General features: G+C 37.8%; 1 protein-coding gene across 1 annotated transcript in view; it reads right to left on the bottom strand.

Annotated features, from left to right (window-relative positions):
* LOC115210778 (solute carrier organic anion transporter family member 2A1-like) overlaps positions 1-20,000 on the bottom strand; it is a 54,748-nt gene that overhangs the window by 28,445 nt on the left and 6,303 nt on the right. The window contains exons 2-5 of the mRNA XM_029779500.2: positions 12,596-12,722; positions 9,449-9,758; positions 4,285-4,512; positions 3,073-3,159 (exon numbers count right to left, since the gene is read on the bottom strand). Coding sequence (XP_029635360.1) covers positions 3,073-3,159; positions 4,285-4,512; positions 9,449-9,758; positions 12,596-12,721 — 751 coding nt within the window. The 5' untranslated portion in view covers position 12,722. The remainder of the gene's footprint in view (positions 1-3,072; positions 3,160-4,284; positions 4,513-9,448; positions 9,759-12,595; positions 12,723-20,000) is intronic.

The following is a 20,000-nucleotide window of genomic DNA, read 5'->3' as shown; positions in this document are numbered from 1 at the left end:
AGCGAGATATATTCTCCCTGACATAACGCAGAGAGCAGCTTGTTTCCCTATTCGAACGTGCATCAAGCATATTTGGACTGATAATCTCATTGTAATTAACCATGTCTAATTAACTTATAACAAAAGCGATCCAACATAATTTCTGAGTTATTCGTTGCTTATTCCGTCCACTTGCTATCTAAAGAACATCAGAGTTGACTTACGTATAGTATTCCTCGGCTAGTAAAGTACTGTGAATGTGTAACAAATTTACTCATATCTGACACCCAATCATAGTCTATACTTGATCTACAATAGTAACTCGGTCAAAGAAACGAGCTGTGGAAAACATTGTCTGACAAATAGTGGTCAGACCTTTGCACTTTGCTGGAATCTCTGTAGATGTCACAACTTGTGCTTCGTCAGCAGCCTGATCTTCCCACGCAGACAGTATTGACATCAGATAAGCTTTCTGAGCGGTAGAAATTGGTTCTTACACAAAAAGTAGATGCTCAAATGATTATCTGTGGTCAAATGGTAACTAAAGTAAAGCAAGGTGACTAAACTGTTTCTAACCACGCTTTAGCTTCATTCTGTGTGAAGGTCTGGTCTTAACCAAACTCCAAGCACTTTGGCTAGGAGTCATTCTATTGGCACATGACACCATCGATATGGTAGATGTAGATTGGTACTTAATCTATCGACCCTGAACGGATGAAAGGCAACGTAAAACTCAGTGAAATTTCACCTCAGAATGTAGAAAGCCAGGCGTTTCCTATAACACTCTAACGTTTTTGCTAATCTGCCGTCTTAACATTAAAATAATTCGTCAAATATTTGTACTAAATTTTGGTCCAAGGCCAACAACGTCTCCGGGCACCAAGCAGAAGTCCACTAACTTATCTTATTTAATGTGTGTTCTTGTTAACACGTTGTATTTCCCTTGAGTATGATGCTAACCATATCTATTTCCTTGGTGTCCGACATTATGACAACTTTGTCTGCGTCGTCAGTACACTCTTGCTGTTCCCTCGTACGAGTAACCCTACAGCACATTCAGCTTCCACATCAGTGTCTCAAGAGTCGAAATGTAATGAGGTTATTAGAGGTAACATGCGATACCAAGGAATAATGCTTACACAGATACATGAATACAGAAGCTATTATCACACACATTACGTACAGAACTCTCAACAGCATAAAAAATCTTTAAAAAAAATCTAAAACGTTAACGGATAAAATTAAGCAAATTCCTGCACGCGCTTAAGGTACGCAGATCTGTGTTCGGTGGACAATTAAATCCCGCCGGGATCAACTTCCGGTTTGATAAAATATAGTACAAACCAATGGCCATGAATAGTCAGAAATCTTACACCGTTAGGCATGATATTTGCGTCAGCTCTTTACATTCTGAGTTCTTGTTCGCGGAAAATAGTGTCAAATTCTATCGGGTTTTGCCTTTTTCTTGGTGAACATTATTGTCAAAGGTGGAGAGCTGGCAGAATCGTTAGCACGCTGAGCGAAATGCTTAGCGGTATTTCGTCTGCCGCTGCGTTCTGAGTTGAAATCCCGCTGAGGTCGACTTTGCCTTTCATCCTCCCCGAAAATGTCAGCCCTTGCGCCTATAATAGGAAGGACTATTGTCAAAGAAGTGCTGTTACATGGTTAACCATAATTAGCAGAGGACTTATATATAGACTTGGGTTTCGTCCTAATGCTGGCACCTTGGACAAATGTCTTCTCCTAGAGTCCCGTGCCAAGCCTTCTGATTGGTTTTGGTAGACGGAATCTGAAAGAAACATGTCGTATATACGTGTGTGTGTGTGTGTGTGTGTGTGTGTGTTGTGTGTGTGTGTGTGTGTGTGTGTGTGTGTGTGTGTGTATGAGTGTGTGTATGCCTTTGTGTTTGTGTATATCTGTTATCCACTACTACTTGACAACAGGTGTTGTTTTGTTTATATCCCCGCAACTTAGCAGTTCGGTATGAGTGACCGGTAGTATAAGTAACAGGCTTGTAAAGTAACTAGTGGGACCGAATTATTCGACTAAACTGTTCGAAACGATGCCTGGCACGGCTGCAGTCCAATGACTGAAACAAGCAAAAGATAAAAGTTGTATGTATGTATGTATGTATGTATGTATGTATGTATGTATGTATGTATGTATGTATGTATTCATGTATATATGTATGTCAAGTTGATTTTGGGCGCTACTCGTAACATGAAACCCAGTCCAACCTGTTGCTTGGTCGGTTCGCCGGCTTCTAAACTTGCAACCCCCTTTAAGCTTGCTTGGTGAGGAGGGTGATTGTTGGACGCATTGCAGGACGAAAAATGAGACCTCCCAAAGAGCGGAAGAGCTTATGAACAGTCAACGGTCATCCAACAAAATGTGTACGTGTGTATGTATGCGCGGGGACGTGGAAACACTTGTTATTGTTACATATCTCTAGGAGAGAAAACATCACTCTGAGAGAAAACCTGCGACATTGACAATATTCGATGATGTAGACTAGTTCATCTGATCCAGTTTATGTTGTCCAAGTTCAGACGGTGTGATTGGATTCATGCAAATCCTTTCTCCACTATAAAAAAAATCATCAAGTGCAAGCATCGCTTGAAAAAGATGGCTGGTCGTAGCCTTCGCATGGCTGGGACTTTCAATCAGGCGATGGCAATACTCGAACACGAGTTTGCAACCATATTGTATCTATCTATCTATCTATCTATCTATCTATCTATCTATCTATCTATCTATCTATCTATCTATCTATCTATTATCTATCTATCTATCCATCCATCCATCCATCCATCCATCCATCCATCCATCCATCCGATTGTCTGTCTGTCTGTCTGGCTGGCTGGCTGTCTGTCTATCTAATCTGTCTGTCTATAAGTTAGTGCTATTTTTAATCAACATTGATCGAAAGAAACTGTAGCTCTGTTTAGAGAGGTGCATTGACAAAAACATTAGAGATACAAGTAATTCCTTTAAAAAATCAGTTTTACAATTAGTGATGAGAGATGGAAAGGTTTAACATATATATATATATATATATATATATATATATATATATATATATATGCAGCTTACCTTTCAGTGTAACATATATTTGACTAAAATATCCTCCCAGAGTGAATGCTATCACAAAACCAATCACATTGAATGCACCCATAAGACCTGAAATAGAAAATAGAAAATATATATACTATATATATAAGTCGAAAGACGCCTGTTGTGATGTCCTGTTATTGTTATTATTATTATTATTGGTTTTTTCGTATTAATTTTGTATTCATATTCGCGTAACATCGTCTGTTTTTCCGTCCTTGTTTCGTATACATTCGAAGCTTTTTTTCAAGGAATCTAATGCGCTTAGCTTAGTTTTTCCTTGGGGCTGGCCAGAATGGAGCAATCTCAAGATTAATCAGTCGAAATTGCGAGGATGATCCGGTTCTTGACTGAAGATTGAAGGCTTCAAATGACCCGTCCGTGTTCTTTGTATCGTCTTCTGAATGTTTTGCGTTCTTATTATTTTATATATATATATATATATATATGTAAAAGTAAAAGAATACAAACTGGGACAAGAACGTGAAACATTTAGAAGACGACACAAAAAACACGGACGGGACATTCGAAGCCTTCAATCTTCAGTCAAGAACCGGATCAACTTCGCAATTTCGGCTGATTAATCTTGAGATTGCTCCGACCTGGCCAGCTCCAAAGGAAAATATAAGCCAAGCGCATTTGATTCCTTGGAAGAAAGCCTCGAATGTATACAAAACAAGGACGGAAAACAGGACGATGTTACACGAATAAAAATACAAAATTACGTAAAAACAATAATGATAGCAGGATATATATATATATATATATATATATATATATATATATATATATATATATATATATATATATATATATATATATGTGTGTGTGTGTGTGGTGTGTGTGTGTGTGTGTGTGTGTACAGGATGTGGTGAATGAACTGTTGTCTAAATTACGCAAATATGAAAATAATCCAGACATCTCATTTATTAGATCAGTATATATATATATATATATATATATATATATATGCGTTTGTCTCCTTTTCCATTTTTCTTTTACACACACACACACACACATATATATATATATATATACATAGACGTATACGAATAGAAATATATTGGCATATATGCACACCCACACGCCCTTAGTAACTAATTGATATGCATGGTGAAAGCTGAAATATAACGACAATTTCATTGGTTGAGCTCTTTTCTCTCGCTCAAAGCTGTTATAAAAACAAACACTCACTCATGTATCCACCGATGTAGACTTTGTCTATATTGTCATCTATATAGCAGGTAACTAAAGGAGTTCTGACAGCTTTGCAGATTCCACCCAAAATCATTCCAATAAATATCAACGCGTAAGCAGCAGTAGTAGCCGAGTGAGTGTCCTCTTTCTCCGTCGTACACGTACTGTTCGCATGGTAGGAGGCATTAATATTCATACACGGAAAGAGAGGTATCAAGGAACTGGCTGCAAAAGAAGAAAAAAGAAAGCAAAGATATATATATATATATATATTACAACAAAATTAGAGAATGGAGAAACATACTTAAATCAATAAAACATCAACTATCCGATGATACCCAATCAATACTTTAATACACCATTACATATGAGTAAAGGCATTATACAAAATGAGATATACAGTAATAGTAAAAAGATAAAGAGATATAAGTAAAAAATTTCAAATATAATATGCAATTAAATCAAAACTGACAGCTGTTTCGGCAGTGAGGGCAGTCATACCTCATTTAACCTCTAAGCCATAAAGGCAGGTATAAATGAGGCATTAACAAGGATGCCCCACAGCCTCTTCAGAGAATTAAATTAAATTTGTTATAATTGTGAAAAATATTATATAACCATATACATATAAATATAAAAATATAAAAATGTAAAATATAAAAACTTATACATCATAATGCTACACTTATATAATATAATACTCATTACATAGGGAGATGAAAAATAATAATTAAAACCATGGTTCAGTTCATAAAATTCTAAAGCTATGAAAGTTAATAAAAATTACTATTAATATTAATAATAATAATAATAATAATAATAATAATAATAATAGATACAGTTAAGTTTGCACCAAGTCCATCCTTTCAAGATCGAAATAACTAATAATAATATAATATATATATATATATATATATATAATAAATATTAGGGAATAAATCCAATTTTACAGGGAAAAATCAGATTTAGGATTGAATCCAAATTTTATAGTAAAATATTATATTATATTAAATTAGAGTTCATCGTTTAAACCTCGCCAAGATAAATATTTAAACCACCTGATGAATGACTGTAACTCGAAAATTTAAAGAATTTAACAGCCATGAAACGATCGTAGTGTTATATTAATTATATTTTTTTAATAATTTTGTTATATATTTAAATAATATAAATTAAATAATCTTATGTATTGGCTTAAGTTTTTCATTGTATGATTTGCCTAATAGTGGTTTTGTCTCTAATTTAATATAATATAATATTTTACTATAAAATTGGATTGAATCCTAAATCTGATTTTTCCCTGTAAGTTTGGATTTATTCCCTAATATTTATTATATATATATATATATATATATATATATAATATAAATTTATTGTTATATTTCGGAATGGTCATTTTGCCAGTTTAGCCAATAAAAACACACGCACTATATATTTAGTGTTACTTTGCTTCAGTGTTATTTATTTTTTACATTAATCTTAATCTTATTTCGGCCAGAGTTCTTTCGTCACACTCCTGTGACCACATCAGTGGTCCTTTGTTTTCTTCTTTCTTATTTGTGTCTCTCCTTACTAACTGTCAGCCATTTTGTATTGGCTAAACTGGCAAAATGACCATTCCGAAATATAACAATATCTGTTTCAACACACGACTTCACATAAAAAATCTTGCATAACAAATATATAAACGTACTATAATATAAATTAATATATATATATATATATATATTGTTGTATTTAGGAATGGTCATTTTGCCAGTTTAGCCAATAAAAACACACGCACTATATATTTGGTGTTACTTTGCTTCAGTGTTATTTATTTTTCACATTAATCTTAATCTTATTTCGGTCAGAGTTCTTTCGTCACACTCCTGTGACCGCATCAGTGGTCCTTTGTTTTCTTCTTTCTTATTTGTGTCTCTCCTTACTAACCGTCAGCCATTTTGTATTGGCTAAACTGGCAAAATGACCATTCCGAAATATAACAATATCTGTTTCAACACACGACTTCACATAAAAAATCTTGCATAACAAATATATAAACGTACTATAATATAAATTAATATATATATATATATATATATATATATATATATATATATATATAATTTTTTTTATATAACTTATAACTAGATCTCAAAAAGTATAAAATGAATGATAAATATATAATATAATATGTACATATTATGTAATTATCATTCATTTTATATAATAGTAATAATAATAATTAATTCTTATATAATAATAATAATAATAATGAAATTATTGTATACAGTGCTCAGGTGCACCACAACTTGTCAAAAGTGCGTATAAATGTTTGGAAAGCGAACAGTGTATGAATCAGATACATGCTTGCATGTGTATGGAGGGGAGAAAATCAGGTGTAGTGTCGGCGAATCTCAGGAAGCATGGAAGTTTTGAAGGATGCAGTGCTTTTTGAGAACTAGTTATAAGTTATATATATAAAAAATATATATTGGTTATTTTATGTATTGGTTTATGTCTATCACTGTTTGAGGTGCATAATAGTTGTTTTATCTCTAATTTATATTTCATATATTTATACAGTGAAATTTGATTTAATACTAAATTGAATTTTTCCCTGTAAGTTTGGAGTTATACTCCCTAGTATTATTATTATACACACACACACACACACATACACACACACATACACACATATAAGTGAATGCACAAACGAAAGAAAAGGGCACTCAACACATTTAGTAGGACTTACATTGTATTATCTAAAACAGTTTGATTCGGTTCCGTGCTACTTCGAGTTTCGCAGGCCTCTATCTGGAGCCCAAGAAGTGGGGCTCCCGTTATGCGCCTGCGAAACTTGAAGAAGCACGTAACCGAATCAAAAGGTTTTAAATAATATATATACATAACATATGGTATAATTATAAACAGGACACATTTCTCTACAGACTGAAAAAAACTGAAGAACAACCTCAAGGCGTCTACATCATTTTGACAATCTCTATAAAAACAATCAGCCAAACTGCTTATATACTCGACAAATACAGCAGTCACTCTATAAAAGAGTCTCTAATTTGCACACCATAAGTGTTTAACACTCTATAAACACCAGCTGCCTGTCAACGGGGATTTTATTCCACACATTATCTAGGTATGATATAATATATACGTAACATATGGGCACATATTAGCCATTTCTCCGCACTCTGAAAAAATGATGAACAACCTTAATCGATTTTCGAGCATTATTGGGTTCCCATCAGAGGCGTCCACATCTATCTATCTATCATCTATCTATCTATCTATCTATCTATCTATCTATCTATCTATCTATCTATCTATCTATCTATCTGTCTGTCTGTCTGTCTGTCTGTCTCTCTCTCTCTCTCTTTCTATATATATATATATATATTATTTCTTATTTCTTATTTCTTTATTGCCCACAAGGGGCTAAACACAGAGGGGACAAACAAGGACAGACAAAGGGATTAAGTCGATTACATCGACCCCAGTGTGTAACTGGTACTTAATTTATCGACCCCGAAGGGATGAAGGGCGAAGTCGACCTCGGCGGAATTTGAACTCAGACCGTGATGACAGACGAAATACTGCTAAGTATTTCGCCCGGAGTGCTAACGTTTCCGCCAGCTCGCCGCCTTTTCAAAGTAATTAATGGTCGTGCAGTCACGTGGTTAATTAGGTGATGATAAACGTTGTTTTGACAGTCACCAGATGTTTTACTTTAGAGTAATTATGTGGTAAGCCATGGGACCTCTGATGATGCTTCTGGATGTGCAGATCGGTCACATGACTGCTGGATTTGTGATTGGTCACATGGTTGTCGGTGGCTCCTATTATTTTCAACAGTATGCTTTGTATATTTTCCGAATCGACAGAGTAATAACTAAAAATATACGCTAGCCAATGGAATTCACTGAAGAGACTGTTTCTTCGTTAGAAGTGCAGTCATTGGCTGCGTGATTAAGAAGCTCGCTTTTATAGACACGTGGTTTCATGTAGAATCCAACCGCATGGCACTTTACGCAAGTACCTTCTAGCCTCGAGCCGACAAATGCTTTGTGAATGAATTCGGTAAATGGAAACAGAGTGGAAGCCCATCGTATATATGTGTGTGGAATGTGCGTGTGTTTGTGCATGTAATATGTGTGTGTGTATGTGTGTGTGTGTGTGTGTGTGTGTGTGTGTGTGTGTGTAAGGCAGCGAGCTGGCAGAAACGTTAGCACGCCGGCGAAATGCTTAGTGGTATTTCGTCTGCCGCTACGTTCTGAGTTCAAATTCCGTCGAGGTGGACTTTGTCTTTGTCTTTCATCCTTTCGGGGTCGATTAAATAAGTACCAGTTACGCACTGGGGTCGATATAATCGACTTAATGCGTTTGTCTGTCCTTGTTTGTCCTCTCTGTGTTTAGCCCCTAGTGGGTAGTAAAGAAATGGGTATGTATTTATATATGTGCTTGACCTCCACTTCAGGGTAACTGCTGTTACTTTGTTTACGTCCCCTTAATTTAGCGGTTTAGCAAGGAATACCGATAGAACACTGAGGTCGATTTATTTGTTCGACTACAACCCTTCAGAGCGGTGCTTCAGCATGGCCACGGTCCGATAATTAATATAAATAAAAAAAAAGATGGAGATAGTCGCAGGAGTGGCTGTGTGGTAAGTAGCTTGCTTACCGACCACATGGTTCCGTGTTCAGTCCCACTGCGTGGCACCTTGGGCAAGTGTCTTTTACTATAGACTCGGGCCGACCAAAGCCTTGTGTGTGGATTTGGTAGATGGAAACTAAAAGAAGCCCGTCGTATATATGTATATCTATATATATGTGTGTGTGTGTGTGTGTGCGTGTGTTTGTGTGTCTGTGTTTGTCCCCCCAACATCGCCTGACAAGCGATACTGGTGTGTTTGCGTCCCCTTAACTTAGCGGTTCGGCAAAGAAGCCGATAGAATGAGTACTAGGCTTACAAAGAATAAGTCCCGGGGTTGATTTGCTCGACTAAAGGCGGTGCTCCAGCATGGCCGCAGTCAAATGACTGAAACAAGTAAAAGAGTAAAGAGTAAAGAGAGTATAAAAGAAGATTAACAAATCTTGCACTGTCAATAATCCAGTGTCCAGTATCGCTGATATCATTAAATAAAGAAAAATTCATTGATACATACTGCTTGTTACATTCCAATTTTGATCGGTTTCCGGCACACGAAGAAAGAAATACGGAAGTGTACATATAAAAGAAGCGATAGCACTTCCAATATTAGAAATAGCCAAAACGAACGGTTTATGACTATCTTTGAACACGTAACCAAACGGGAGAGCTGTTATTAGGAATCCAATTTCGTTTGCACTTATTAAACCGGCAGATTTGCTGCTGCTTATGCCGAAGTGTTTTTCAATTGAAGTCAATTGTGAACTTAACAAAATAGATGCGCAATAGACAGGTATGTTAGCTATACCAGCGATAATAGTAAACATCTGAAAGAAAATAAAAAAACGAAAATAAAAGAATTTCAGATTTTTCAAGGATTTATTTAAATTAAGTTCAGATACATACACTCTAATACATATTTATTTGCCACCCACAAGGGGCTAGACATAGAGGAAACAAACAAGGACAGATAAACGGATTAAGTCGATTATATCGACCCCAGTGCGTAGCTGGTACTTAATTTATAGACCCCGAAAGGATGAAAGGCAAAGTTCGACCTCGGCGGAATTTGAACTCAGAACGTAATGGCAGACGAAATACCTATCTCTTTACTACCCACAAGGGGCCAAACATAAATGGGACAGACATAGGTATAAAGTCGATTACATCGACCTCAGTGCGTAACTGGTACTTATTTATTCGACCCCGAAAGGATGAAAGGCGAAGTCGACCACGACGGAATTTGAACTCAGAACGTAGCGGCAGACGAAATACCTATTTCTTTACTACCCACAAGGGGCTAAACACAGAGAGGACAAACAAGGACAGACAGACGGAATAAGTCGATTATATCGACCCCAGTGCGTAACTGGTATTTATTTAATCCAACCCGAAAGGATGAAAGGCAAAGTCGACGTCGGCGGAATTTGAACTCAGAACGTAGCGGCAGACGAAATACCTATTTCTTTACTACCCACAAGGGGCTAAACACAGAGAGGACAAACAAGGACAGACAGACGGAATAAGTCGATTATATCGACCCCAGTGCGTAACTGGTATTTATTTAATCCACCCCGAAAGGATGAAAGGCAAAGTCGACGTCGGCGGAATTTGAACTCAGAACGTAGCGGCAGACGAAGTACCGCTAAGCATTTCGCCCGGCGTGCTAACGTTTCTGCCAGCACACCGCCTTTACACTCTTACACCAAACTACAATAAATTATGACTCCTTTAACACAATCTTCCGTATGCCTTTCAAATATCCACATTCATAACGGAACCAAAAAATACGCAAACATTAACAATATCTAATTATGTGCCTGTCAGTTCTAGACTAAAATTTGCAGTATTTCTTTTCTGTTTGGTTTCTTTTTCTTTTTCTTTCTTTTTTTTCCCTTTCTCATTGCTACAAACAATATTTGGATGTCTTCTGTTCTAATGTACATTTTACCTTTAACCATTTAGAACTCTCTTACTCTTTTACTCTCAATTACTTGTTTCAGTCATTTGACTGTGGCCATGCTGGAGCACCGCCTTTTTAGTCGAGCGAATCGACCCCAGGACTTATTCTTTGTAAGCCTAGTACTTATTCTATCGCACTGTTTTGCCGAACCGCTATATAACGGGGACTTAAACACACCAGCATCGGTTGTCAAGCGATGTTCGGGGGGACACAGACACAGACACACACACACACACACACACACACACACACACGCATATATATATATACGACGGGCTTCTTTCAGTTTCCGTCTACCAAATCCACTCACAAGGATTTGGTCGACCCGAGGCCATAGTAGAAGACTCTTGCCCAAGGTGCCACGCAGTGGGACTGAACCCGGAACCGTGTGGTTGGTAAGCAAGCCTCTTACCACACAGTCACTCCTATAAGTTCCAACTTCTTCCATTTCTTGTAAACAAACATAACATACACATGTATTTGTTTTGCCAGATTCTTGGTGTGAAATCGTGTGTTGAAACAGATATTGTTATATCAAAGGATGATCCTTTTTTGTTTTCCAAATAAACACCTTTATTCGGTCTTCACTTCTTGTTCTTATTTTATGTCCTTTGCTTGGAAATCTTTCGTCACACATTCTGTAACCTTTTCAGCGACTCTTCATACCCAAAATAGAACAGGAGACACGTGGTCCATAACTATATTTCATGAGAACCGGATATGGATTTTGTTTTCCTCGTTATAAATCCTTTCTACTATAGGCATAAGGATTGAAATCTTGAGAGAGGGAGCTGGTCGATTACATCACCTTAGCCTCAATTGGTGCTTGTTTTATCGTTTCACGTTCCCTTTCGTCGGACAGTTTTGTTTAGAAAAACGAAACGGTCCGACGGACGTGAACGTGAAACACCGAGTAACAGTTTTTGTGATACTTTTGCTGCTTTTTAATAAAGTATATATATATACATATATATATATATATATATATATTATATATATATATATATATAGGTGAGAAAGTTGTATAATAATAATAATAATAATAATAATAATTTGAGGGAATATTATTCCTAACTTACAGGGAAACAAATGAATCCTTCGAATTTAACTAAATTCTATAATTTTATGCAGCTGTAGATTGGTCTACATTTTAAATTGATGTAATATTTGCATTGTTCAATTAAATAGAGTCGCATGAAACGATCGTACTGCATTACCTCTGTATATCCTTGTTGCTTATTTTGATCATAATCACCCACTTGATAAAATGTGTATTTTTTCTAATTTTTTATATATATATATATATATATATATCTATATATATATATATATATATATATATATATATATATATATATATTTATATATTTATTTTATGAGCTTCTACAGGACTAGAACTGTTTCATTCAAAAGAAATCATCAGGAAACCGTTCTAGTCCTGTAGAAGCTCCTTCTATAAAATTAAATTAATTTACTCTGCTATGTATTGAGTACCTTATTTACTGTGGTTAACCCCGACTCAACCCGGGACCTACATATATATATATATATATATATATATATATATAGCAAGAATGCAAAAAAAAGAAGACAGCACTTAAAGAGATGTGAAAGAACATTGACGTTTGGGACGCTTATCCTTCATCAGAAAGATAGAACAATATAGAAAGATAGTAGCCTCTATTTATGATATAGACTTACCTTAATATTGACAAATGCGCGCCATAGTTTCGATCGTTTGCTTTTTTCAGCAGATAAATGTGTCTCCTTTGCTTTTTCATAGTTTAAGTCAGAAAGAAATATTTCCTTCTCTTTTATACTTTCCATGCTGTAAAAGATAATTTTGTAACACTGACAATTTTAAATCGGTTATTATCACTCTGATCCACTCATCTGTAAAAATCTGTTTTGTTTTCTAAATATGCAACAACAGCAAATGCAATTGTATGAAAGGCAAAGTCGACCTCGGCGGAATTTGAACTCAGAACGTAGCGGCAGACGAAATACCTCTAAGCATTTCGCCCGGCATGCTAGTGGTTCTGCCAGCTCGCCGTCTTTTATAATTAATACAGACAACTGTCTGCAATGTGGTTAGAGTCTAATGTGGTTAGAGTCTCATTTATAGTTTCGCTTTCTGGTAAAACGTATTTAGCGACACACACACACACACACACACACAACACACACACAACACACACACATATTATATATATATATATATATATATATATATATATATATATATATATATATATTCTGAACCACAAAAGAAACGTTGCAATGTGAAAGCTTATTTGTTTCGCACACGATATTGACATGATATGGATTTTATCACATTTCTAGGTAGTTTGACATCAGAAAGATATCAGTGACTCACAACATCACTCTCTTTTGAGGACTCGAATTCGCTCACTTTTTGTGAACATAGTAATGCTCACGAACGCATCTTTATGAAAAACATGATGCAGGGTCAAATCTCCCAATGGCTTGTCGACGTCCTGTTCGGGGCTCCATTCTCATCAACGGGCACGTCTGCAGTGGGCTGGAAAGCCTCAGAACTGGCAATATCATCATTGGAGGACCGTAGTCTTGTCTGACGAAAGTCGATATTGCATTTCTGTGACAGATGACAGAGCTAGGGTTTGGAGAAAGGTGAACACCATGCTGATAGCAATGTGATGGAAAGAGACTCATGGGGAGGACAGAGTATGGAGCGAGATCGCTCTCAACCAGAAACTTGGACCGCTGGCCTTCCAAACATCAGCCAAGGCCGGGACAATGGAGTAACCACTACTCGCTATATCGACCAAGTGTTAAGGCCTCACATTGTGCGCTACTTTTCCAGTCATCTGAATCACGTGTTCCAACACGACAACACCCGTGCTTATACTGCCAGGTTGACAACAGACTTCCTCCAACAGTACAACATCCAGACACTGCCATGTCCTGCCCTAAGTCCGGACTGGAACCCAAGAGAGCATCTGTGGGACGAAATCCAAAGAAGGCTAAATGACATCCGTCCAAGTCTAACAAATGCGGTACAACTCACTGCAAGTTTTAATAGAGTACGGTCTGCAATCTCCATGGCCTTCATCGGTTGTTTGGTGCAGTCAATGTATATAATATGCCTGGCGGTAATCTACGCTAACGGTGGTCACATGAGATATTCAATTCATCTCTTTGGATCCATGACACAAAGTCATCACGTGACAACATGTGACGTCAAACATGTTTCAGGAAATAATGTTTTATCATTAGGAAAGAACGCTTTCTTCATTAGCACTCTTCAATCAATGCTTTGATAGTCTGTTAATAAATCAGTTTCTATTTAGTATGTGTGAGACAATTCTTTTGTGATTCAGTATCTATCTGTCTATCTATCTGTCTACCTATCTATCTATCTATCTATCTATCTATCTATCTATCTATCTATCTATCTATCTTTCTATCTTTCTATCTATCTATCTATCTATCTATCTATCTATCTATCTATCTATCTATCTATCTATGAGACTGCGACATCTCTGGCTCTATGTAGACGACGGTGAACAGGTGTGGTCGCCGTTTGTGAGGCACGCTTTCCCGCAGCTCGTCTCCATGACCGAACTGCAGTCGTGGATCAAAAAGAGCCGAGGAAGGGCGATTGGCACCGCGAGTGTCGCGTTGCTCTCAAGCAACTCTGCCGTCCCGGGTCGACCTTGAGTGACTTCAACACAACCCAAGCATTCTATAGGGGATTAGTGGAGGGGAGGTACGACGACGAGCTCGGGGCGAACCTGGACGTCGACGAGGAGTACCTGACCGCCTGTTCAGGACGACTTCGGGCCAGGGCCCATGGACAACTTCCAGAGATCCCTGGCCTGGCAGTGCTACCGAGAAGCGCTACTCGTTCGGGATAAGCTCTACAGACACGGCTCGAGAAACACGGGGCCGACCTGCCCGAGATGCGGTCAGAGCGACGAAACCGTTCTGCACGCACTCGTGCAGTGTCCAACAATTTCCGACCTGTGGGCTTATGTCGAACAACTGCTGTCACGTGTGGGACGAGTCGGTTTATCAGCTGAGTCTATCGTCAATATTGTCACGCCTCCATCCTTCAAACGGGAAGGAAAAGAGCTATTTTCATCATCCTTGTGGCTATGGCGAAAGAATGTATCTGGTGGACGCGTCTGAAAGGATTGGAGACAAACACTTTCCTCTCTGGTCAATCTCTCATCAACTTCTTCAAGTACCACTTGAAAAGGAAAGTGAGAGTAAGAGGCAAGTTTTGTCTAGCGAATGTTTAAAAAAAAGATGGGTGAATGTAGCAAGGATGGCACGTATGAATGACGAAGCCACCTTGAGCATAATCCTATGAACCCAGAAATTGAAAACAGAGGGTTACCCACTTGCAAACAAATGTGGTAACATATAACAATATTGACCAAGGTTACCGTGGTCTTTTTCGTAGGCTTTTCTTCCCACGGATAAACCTTACTTGCTTTCCCCTTTACACCATATATCATAACACTGTGATACACGATCCCTATTGATCGTTCTTTTTTTCCTCTTCCCTTTTCCCCCCTTTTTTTCTTCTTTTTTCATTTCTCTTTCCTTTTGTTCCTTTTCCTTTTCTTTTTTTTTTTTTATTCTTTTTATTTTATTCAATTTTGTTTTGTTTTTGTTCTTTTCTTCCCTTTTACGATCCCTCTTGATCGAAAACCTACGCCACCCCCTTTTTTTTCTTTTGTTTTTGTTCTCTTCATCCCCCAAAAGAAAAGCTCTACCTTGTAACTTGTCCCATCTGTGTGCAGCCCTGTGTGGCCAATAAAGAAACTTATCTATCTATCTATCAATCTATCTATTATCTTCTATCTATCTATCTATCTATCTATCTATCTATCTATTATCATCTATCTATCTATCTATCTTCTATCTATCTATCTATCTATCTATCTATCTATCTGTCTGTCTGTCTGTCTGTTTGTCAGTCAGTCAGTCAGTCAGTCAGTCAGTCTGTCTGTCTGTCTGTCTTCTGTCTGTCTATCTATCTATCTATCTACTATCTATCTATCTATCTATATATCTATCTATCTATCTATCTATATATCTAATATATATATCTATATATATATATATATATATATATATATATATATATATATATATATATTATAAGTATATGTAAACAATTATTCGGTAGCCATGATAAATCTCCAAGTTTCGGATGCCGAGGTGGAAATCCACGCCGCCATCTCTTTTGTCATCCGGCCATCGGAAAAATGCTAGGAAAAAGCTGGATAGCGATGGCCGGATAACTGAAGAATGGCGGCGTGGATTTCCACCTCGGCATCCGAAACTCGGAGTTTTATTATGGCTACCGAATAATTGTCACATATTACATTTACAGATAAATTCCTCTATTTCATAATATCGAGGTCTCTTTCTTTCCTTGTTTGTCTACCATTTTATCAATATATATATTATATATATAATATATATATATACAAAATGGGGCAAGAACGCAAATATTTAAATAGACGATGCAAAAAACACGGACGGGTTATTCGAAGCTTCTAATCTTCAGTCAAGAACCGGATCATCCTCGCAATTTCGGCTGATTAATCTTGAGATTGCTCCGATCTGGCCAGCCCCAAGGAAAAACTAAGCTACGAGCATTAGATTTCTTGGAAAAAGGATCGAATGAACACAAAACAAGGACAGAAAAACGGACGATGTTACACGAATATAGATACAAAAAACAAAAAATAATACGAATATAAATACAAAAAACTATAATAATAATAATAACAGGAGATAACAACAGGCGTCTTTCGACTTAGACGAATTGAACTCAGCTGGCGTATTTGAAAAATAATGCCTTACGGCAGACGAAGAAAGCGGTGTTATCGTGGCGCTGGTCCGATATATATATATATATATATATATATATATATGATGTTTGTAGCTAAATTTTACTGACAAAAAATCCAACGGTTGTTTTCTCATCGACTAATACATGCAATAGGGAAGTTTTCAGAAGCTCATTTAATTCGACAAAAACACATGAGTCTCACGGTATAACCAATGCATCTTAAATTAGATATATGCTTTAAATATAACTACGATGCCTTTAAGTTTTATTCCATTTATCTACTTTGTCCTGGGGCACATGAACTACCTAAACCGTATTTGACTTGTAATGTGGAAGCACTCCGTCGGTTACGACGACGAGGGTTCCGGTTGATCCGATCAACGGAACAGCCTGCTCGTGAAATTAACGTGTAAGTGGCTGAGCATTCCACAGACACGTGCATCCTTAACGTAGTTCTCGGGGATATTCAGCGTGACACAGAGAGTGACAAGGCCGGCCCTTTGAAATACAGGTACAACAGAAAAAGGAAGTAAGAGTGAGAGAAAGTTGTGGTGAAAGAGTACAGCAGGGATCACCACCATCCCCTGCCGGAGCCTCGTGGAGCTTTAGGTGTTTTCGCTCAATAAACACTTACAACGCCCGGTCTGGGAATCGAAACCGCGATCCTACGACCGCGAGTCCGCTGCCCTAACCACTGGGCCATTGCGCCTCCAACTTAATAGTTGTAATGTATTAAGTTGCAAACCCAGATTGGTTTAGACTTAGATTCGTGTCTGGCCATGAAACTTAGGACTAATGCGATAGGAGCTTAACCCAGTTTTCCTGGCATACTATTGGCTGAGATAACAAAGTTCCATACACCCTGAAGAAGACGCCAGTCCGTCGCGGGGTTGATTCTTTAGTTATCGCTAGAAGTCGTTTACAACTGAGAAAACTGGGGCAGCATGACATGAAAGGTTTTGCATTGTCAATCAAAACCAAGATCCAAGGATTATAATTACAACACTCTCATCACCAGTTCACACATCACCACACCCAAAGATAGTAATGACCCCCTTCGGTCAGACACTGACCATGGGTTTGCACCTAGAGAGTTACCCTCAGAGGCACAAGTCTGGGCAAGGTTGTTTTATGGAAGACCAGCAGTCGCCCATGCATACCGGCCTCCCCTCTCCACGTCATCGATGTTGTCCAAGGGAAAGGCAAGGGCCGATACAGCTTTTCACCTGTGACGTCGCAACTCATTTCTACAGCTGAGTGAACTGAAGCAACGTGAAATAAAGTGTCTTGCTCAAGAACACAACACGCAGCCCGGTCCGGGATTCGAGCTCACAAACTCACGATCGTAAGCTCGACGCTCTAACCACTGAGCCACGCACCTTCAACCCAAAGATAGCGGGTTTTATATTTAGTTTAGACGCTTTGATTGTTCACTAACTAATTGATTCTACGTAGTCCCAGTTTCTATTCTTATTATCCATGTAGATATAAAGAATTGAGTTTAAATGTCCAAACTCGATGAAGCTTTTTTAATGGTATCCAATGAGAGAGTCATTTTCATTTTGTGCCTTATTATTTAACACACTCACCGGTAAAATTTCCACTTATTTCTTATTTTTATTTTCCTAAGATTTTCGTTGCGTCTTGCAACCTTTTCAATAGTCCTGACTCTGTCCGTTTTTTACACTGCGTTCCTTATTGTTTGTTTGTGCGCATGTGTGTGGGTCAGTGTGTGTGCGTTCCTATGCATGCATGCATGTACGTATGTATGTGTGTATGTATGTATACATGTGTATGTATATATATATACATATGTGTGTGTATGCATTTATATATATGTATGTATGTGTGTGCATCTGTATGTATTCTGCATATTCATGTGCTTGCATATCCGTGTTTGTGTATTTTCTCTGTATGTGTGTGTGTAAGTGTGTGTTTGTATATTATGCACCTCTGTCTCCTTGTGTGTGTTATGCAACTATGTACCATGTTTGTATGTATGGATGTGCATCTCAGTATGTGTGGATCCGTGTCTCCATATGTGTCCTTGTGTGGAGTAAAGTGTGTGTGTACATATGGTCATGTGTGCCAGTCTCCATTTGCGTATGTGTGCTTGTCTGTTCATATAACCTATGTACCTATCCGTCTGTATGTTGATCTGTTTATTTTCATATCCATATGCTTACATACAATGAGTTATATAACAGAGATATAAACTGCATTTTTATGGAGTTAGGCAAAAACTTCTGTTTCATGAAGTTGTCAGAGAAATTGACGCTTAAGGGTCATATGACAGTGAAGCACCGGGCCATTTGCAATTTGCTGAGAAAGGTAGTATCCCATACAGATAATTTGATTACTCATCTGATGTGATACGATTTAGATGTAAAAGATTAAGTCTAAACTATCCCATTCTCTCCAATGTAAATTACTTGTGTTGAAAACAATATCGACGCTAAGCTACCGATAAAATCTCTCGACGGTCAAGGTTATTTGACGCTGTAGTCAATGAATCTATTTTGACAATCATAAAAACTGTGTCACCGAATGCTTTAATTGTCATTATCTGCCTTTTCAACAGCCCTAAATTTGAGTCGTCATATTTATTTATAATATATTACATATTTTTAAAGCGCATCGGAGACGCCCTTCGGTCACGACACAGACCATGGGATTGCACCTAGAGAGTAACCCTCCTAGACACAAGTCCGGGCGAGGTTGTTTATGGAAGACCAGCAGTCGCCCATGCATACCAGCCTCCCCTCTCCACGCCACCAGTGTTATCCAAGGGAACGGCAAAGGGGCCGATACAGCTTGGCACCAGTGACGTCGCAACTCATTTCTACAGCTGAGTGAGCTGGAGCAACGTGAAAGAAAGTGCCTTGCTCAAGAACACAACACACAGCCCGGTCCGGGATTCGAGCTCACAACCTCACGATCGTAAGCTCGACGCTCTAACCACTGAGCCATGCGCATCAATATATGAAATGTGGTAGCTGGCAGAAACGTTAGCACGCCGGGCGAAATGCTTAGCGGTATTCCGTCTGCGTTACGTTGTGAGTTCAAATTCCGCCGAGGTCGACTTTGCCTTTCATCCTTTCGGGGTCGATAAATACAGTACCAGTTACACACTGGGGCCGATGTAATCGACTTAATACCTATGTCTGTCCTTGTTTGTCCCCTCTGTGTTTAGCCCCTTGTGGGTAATAAAGAAATAGGTATAATTTTAGAGTTATTTATAAATGTATCTCC

Source organism: Octopus sinensis, linkage group LG4, assembly GCF_006345805.1.
Source record: "Octopus sinensis linkage group LG4, ASM634580v1, whole genome shotgun sequence".
Lineage (NCBI taxonomy): Eukaryota > Metazoa > Mollusca > Cephalopoda > Octopoda > Octopodidae > Octopus > Octopus sinensis.
The sequence above is the reverse complement of the archived record's forward strand: the minus strand, read 5'-3'. Positions and strand labels throughout refer to the sequence as shown.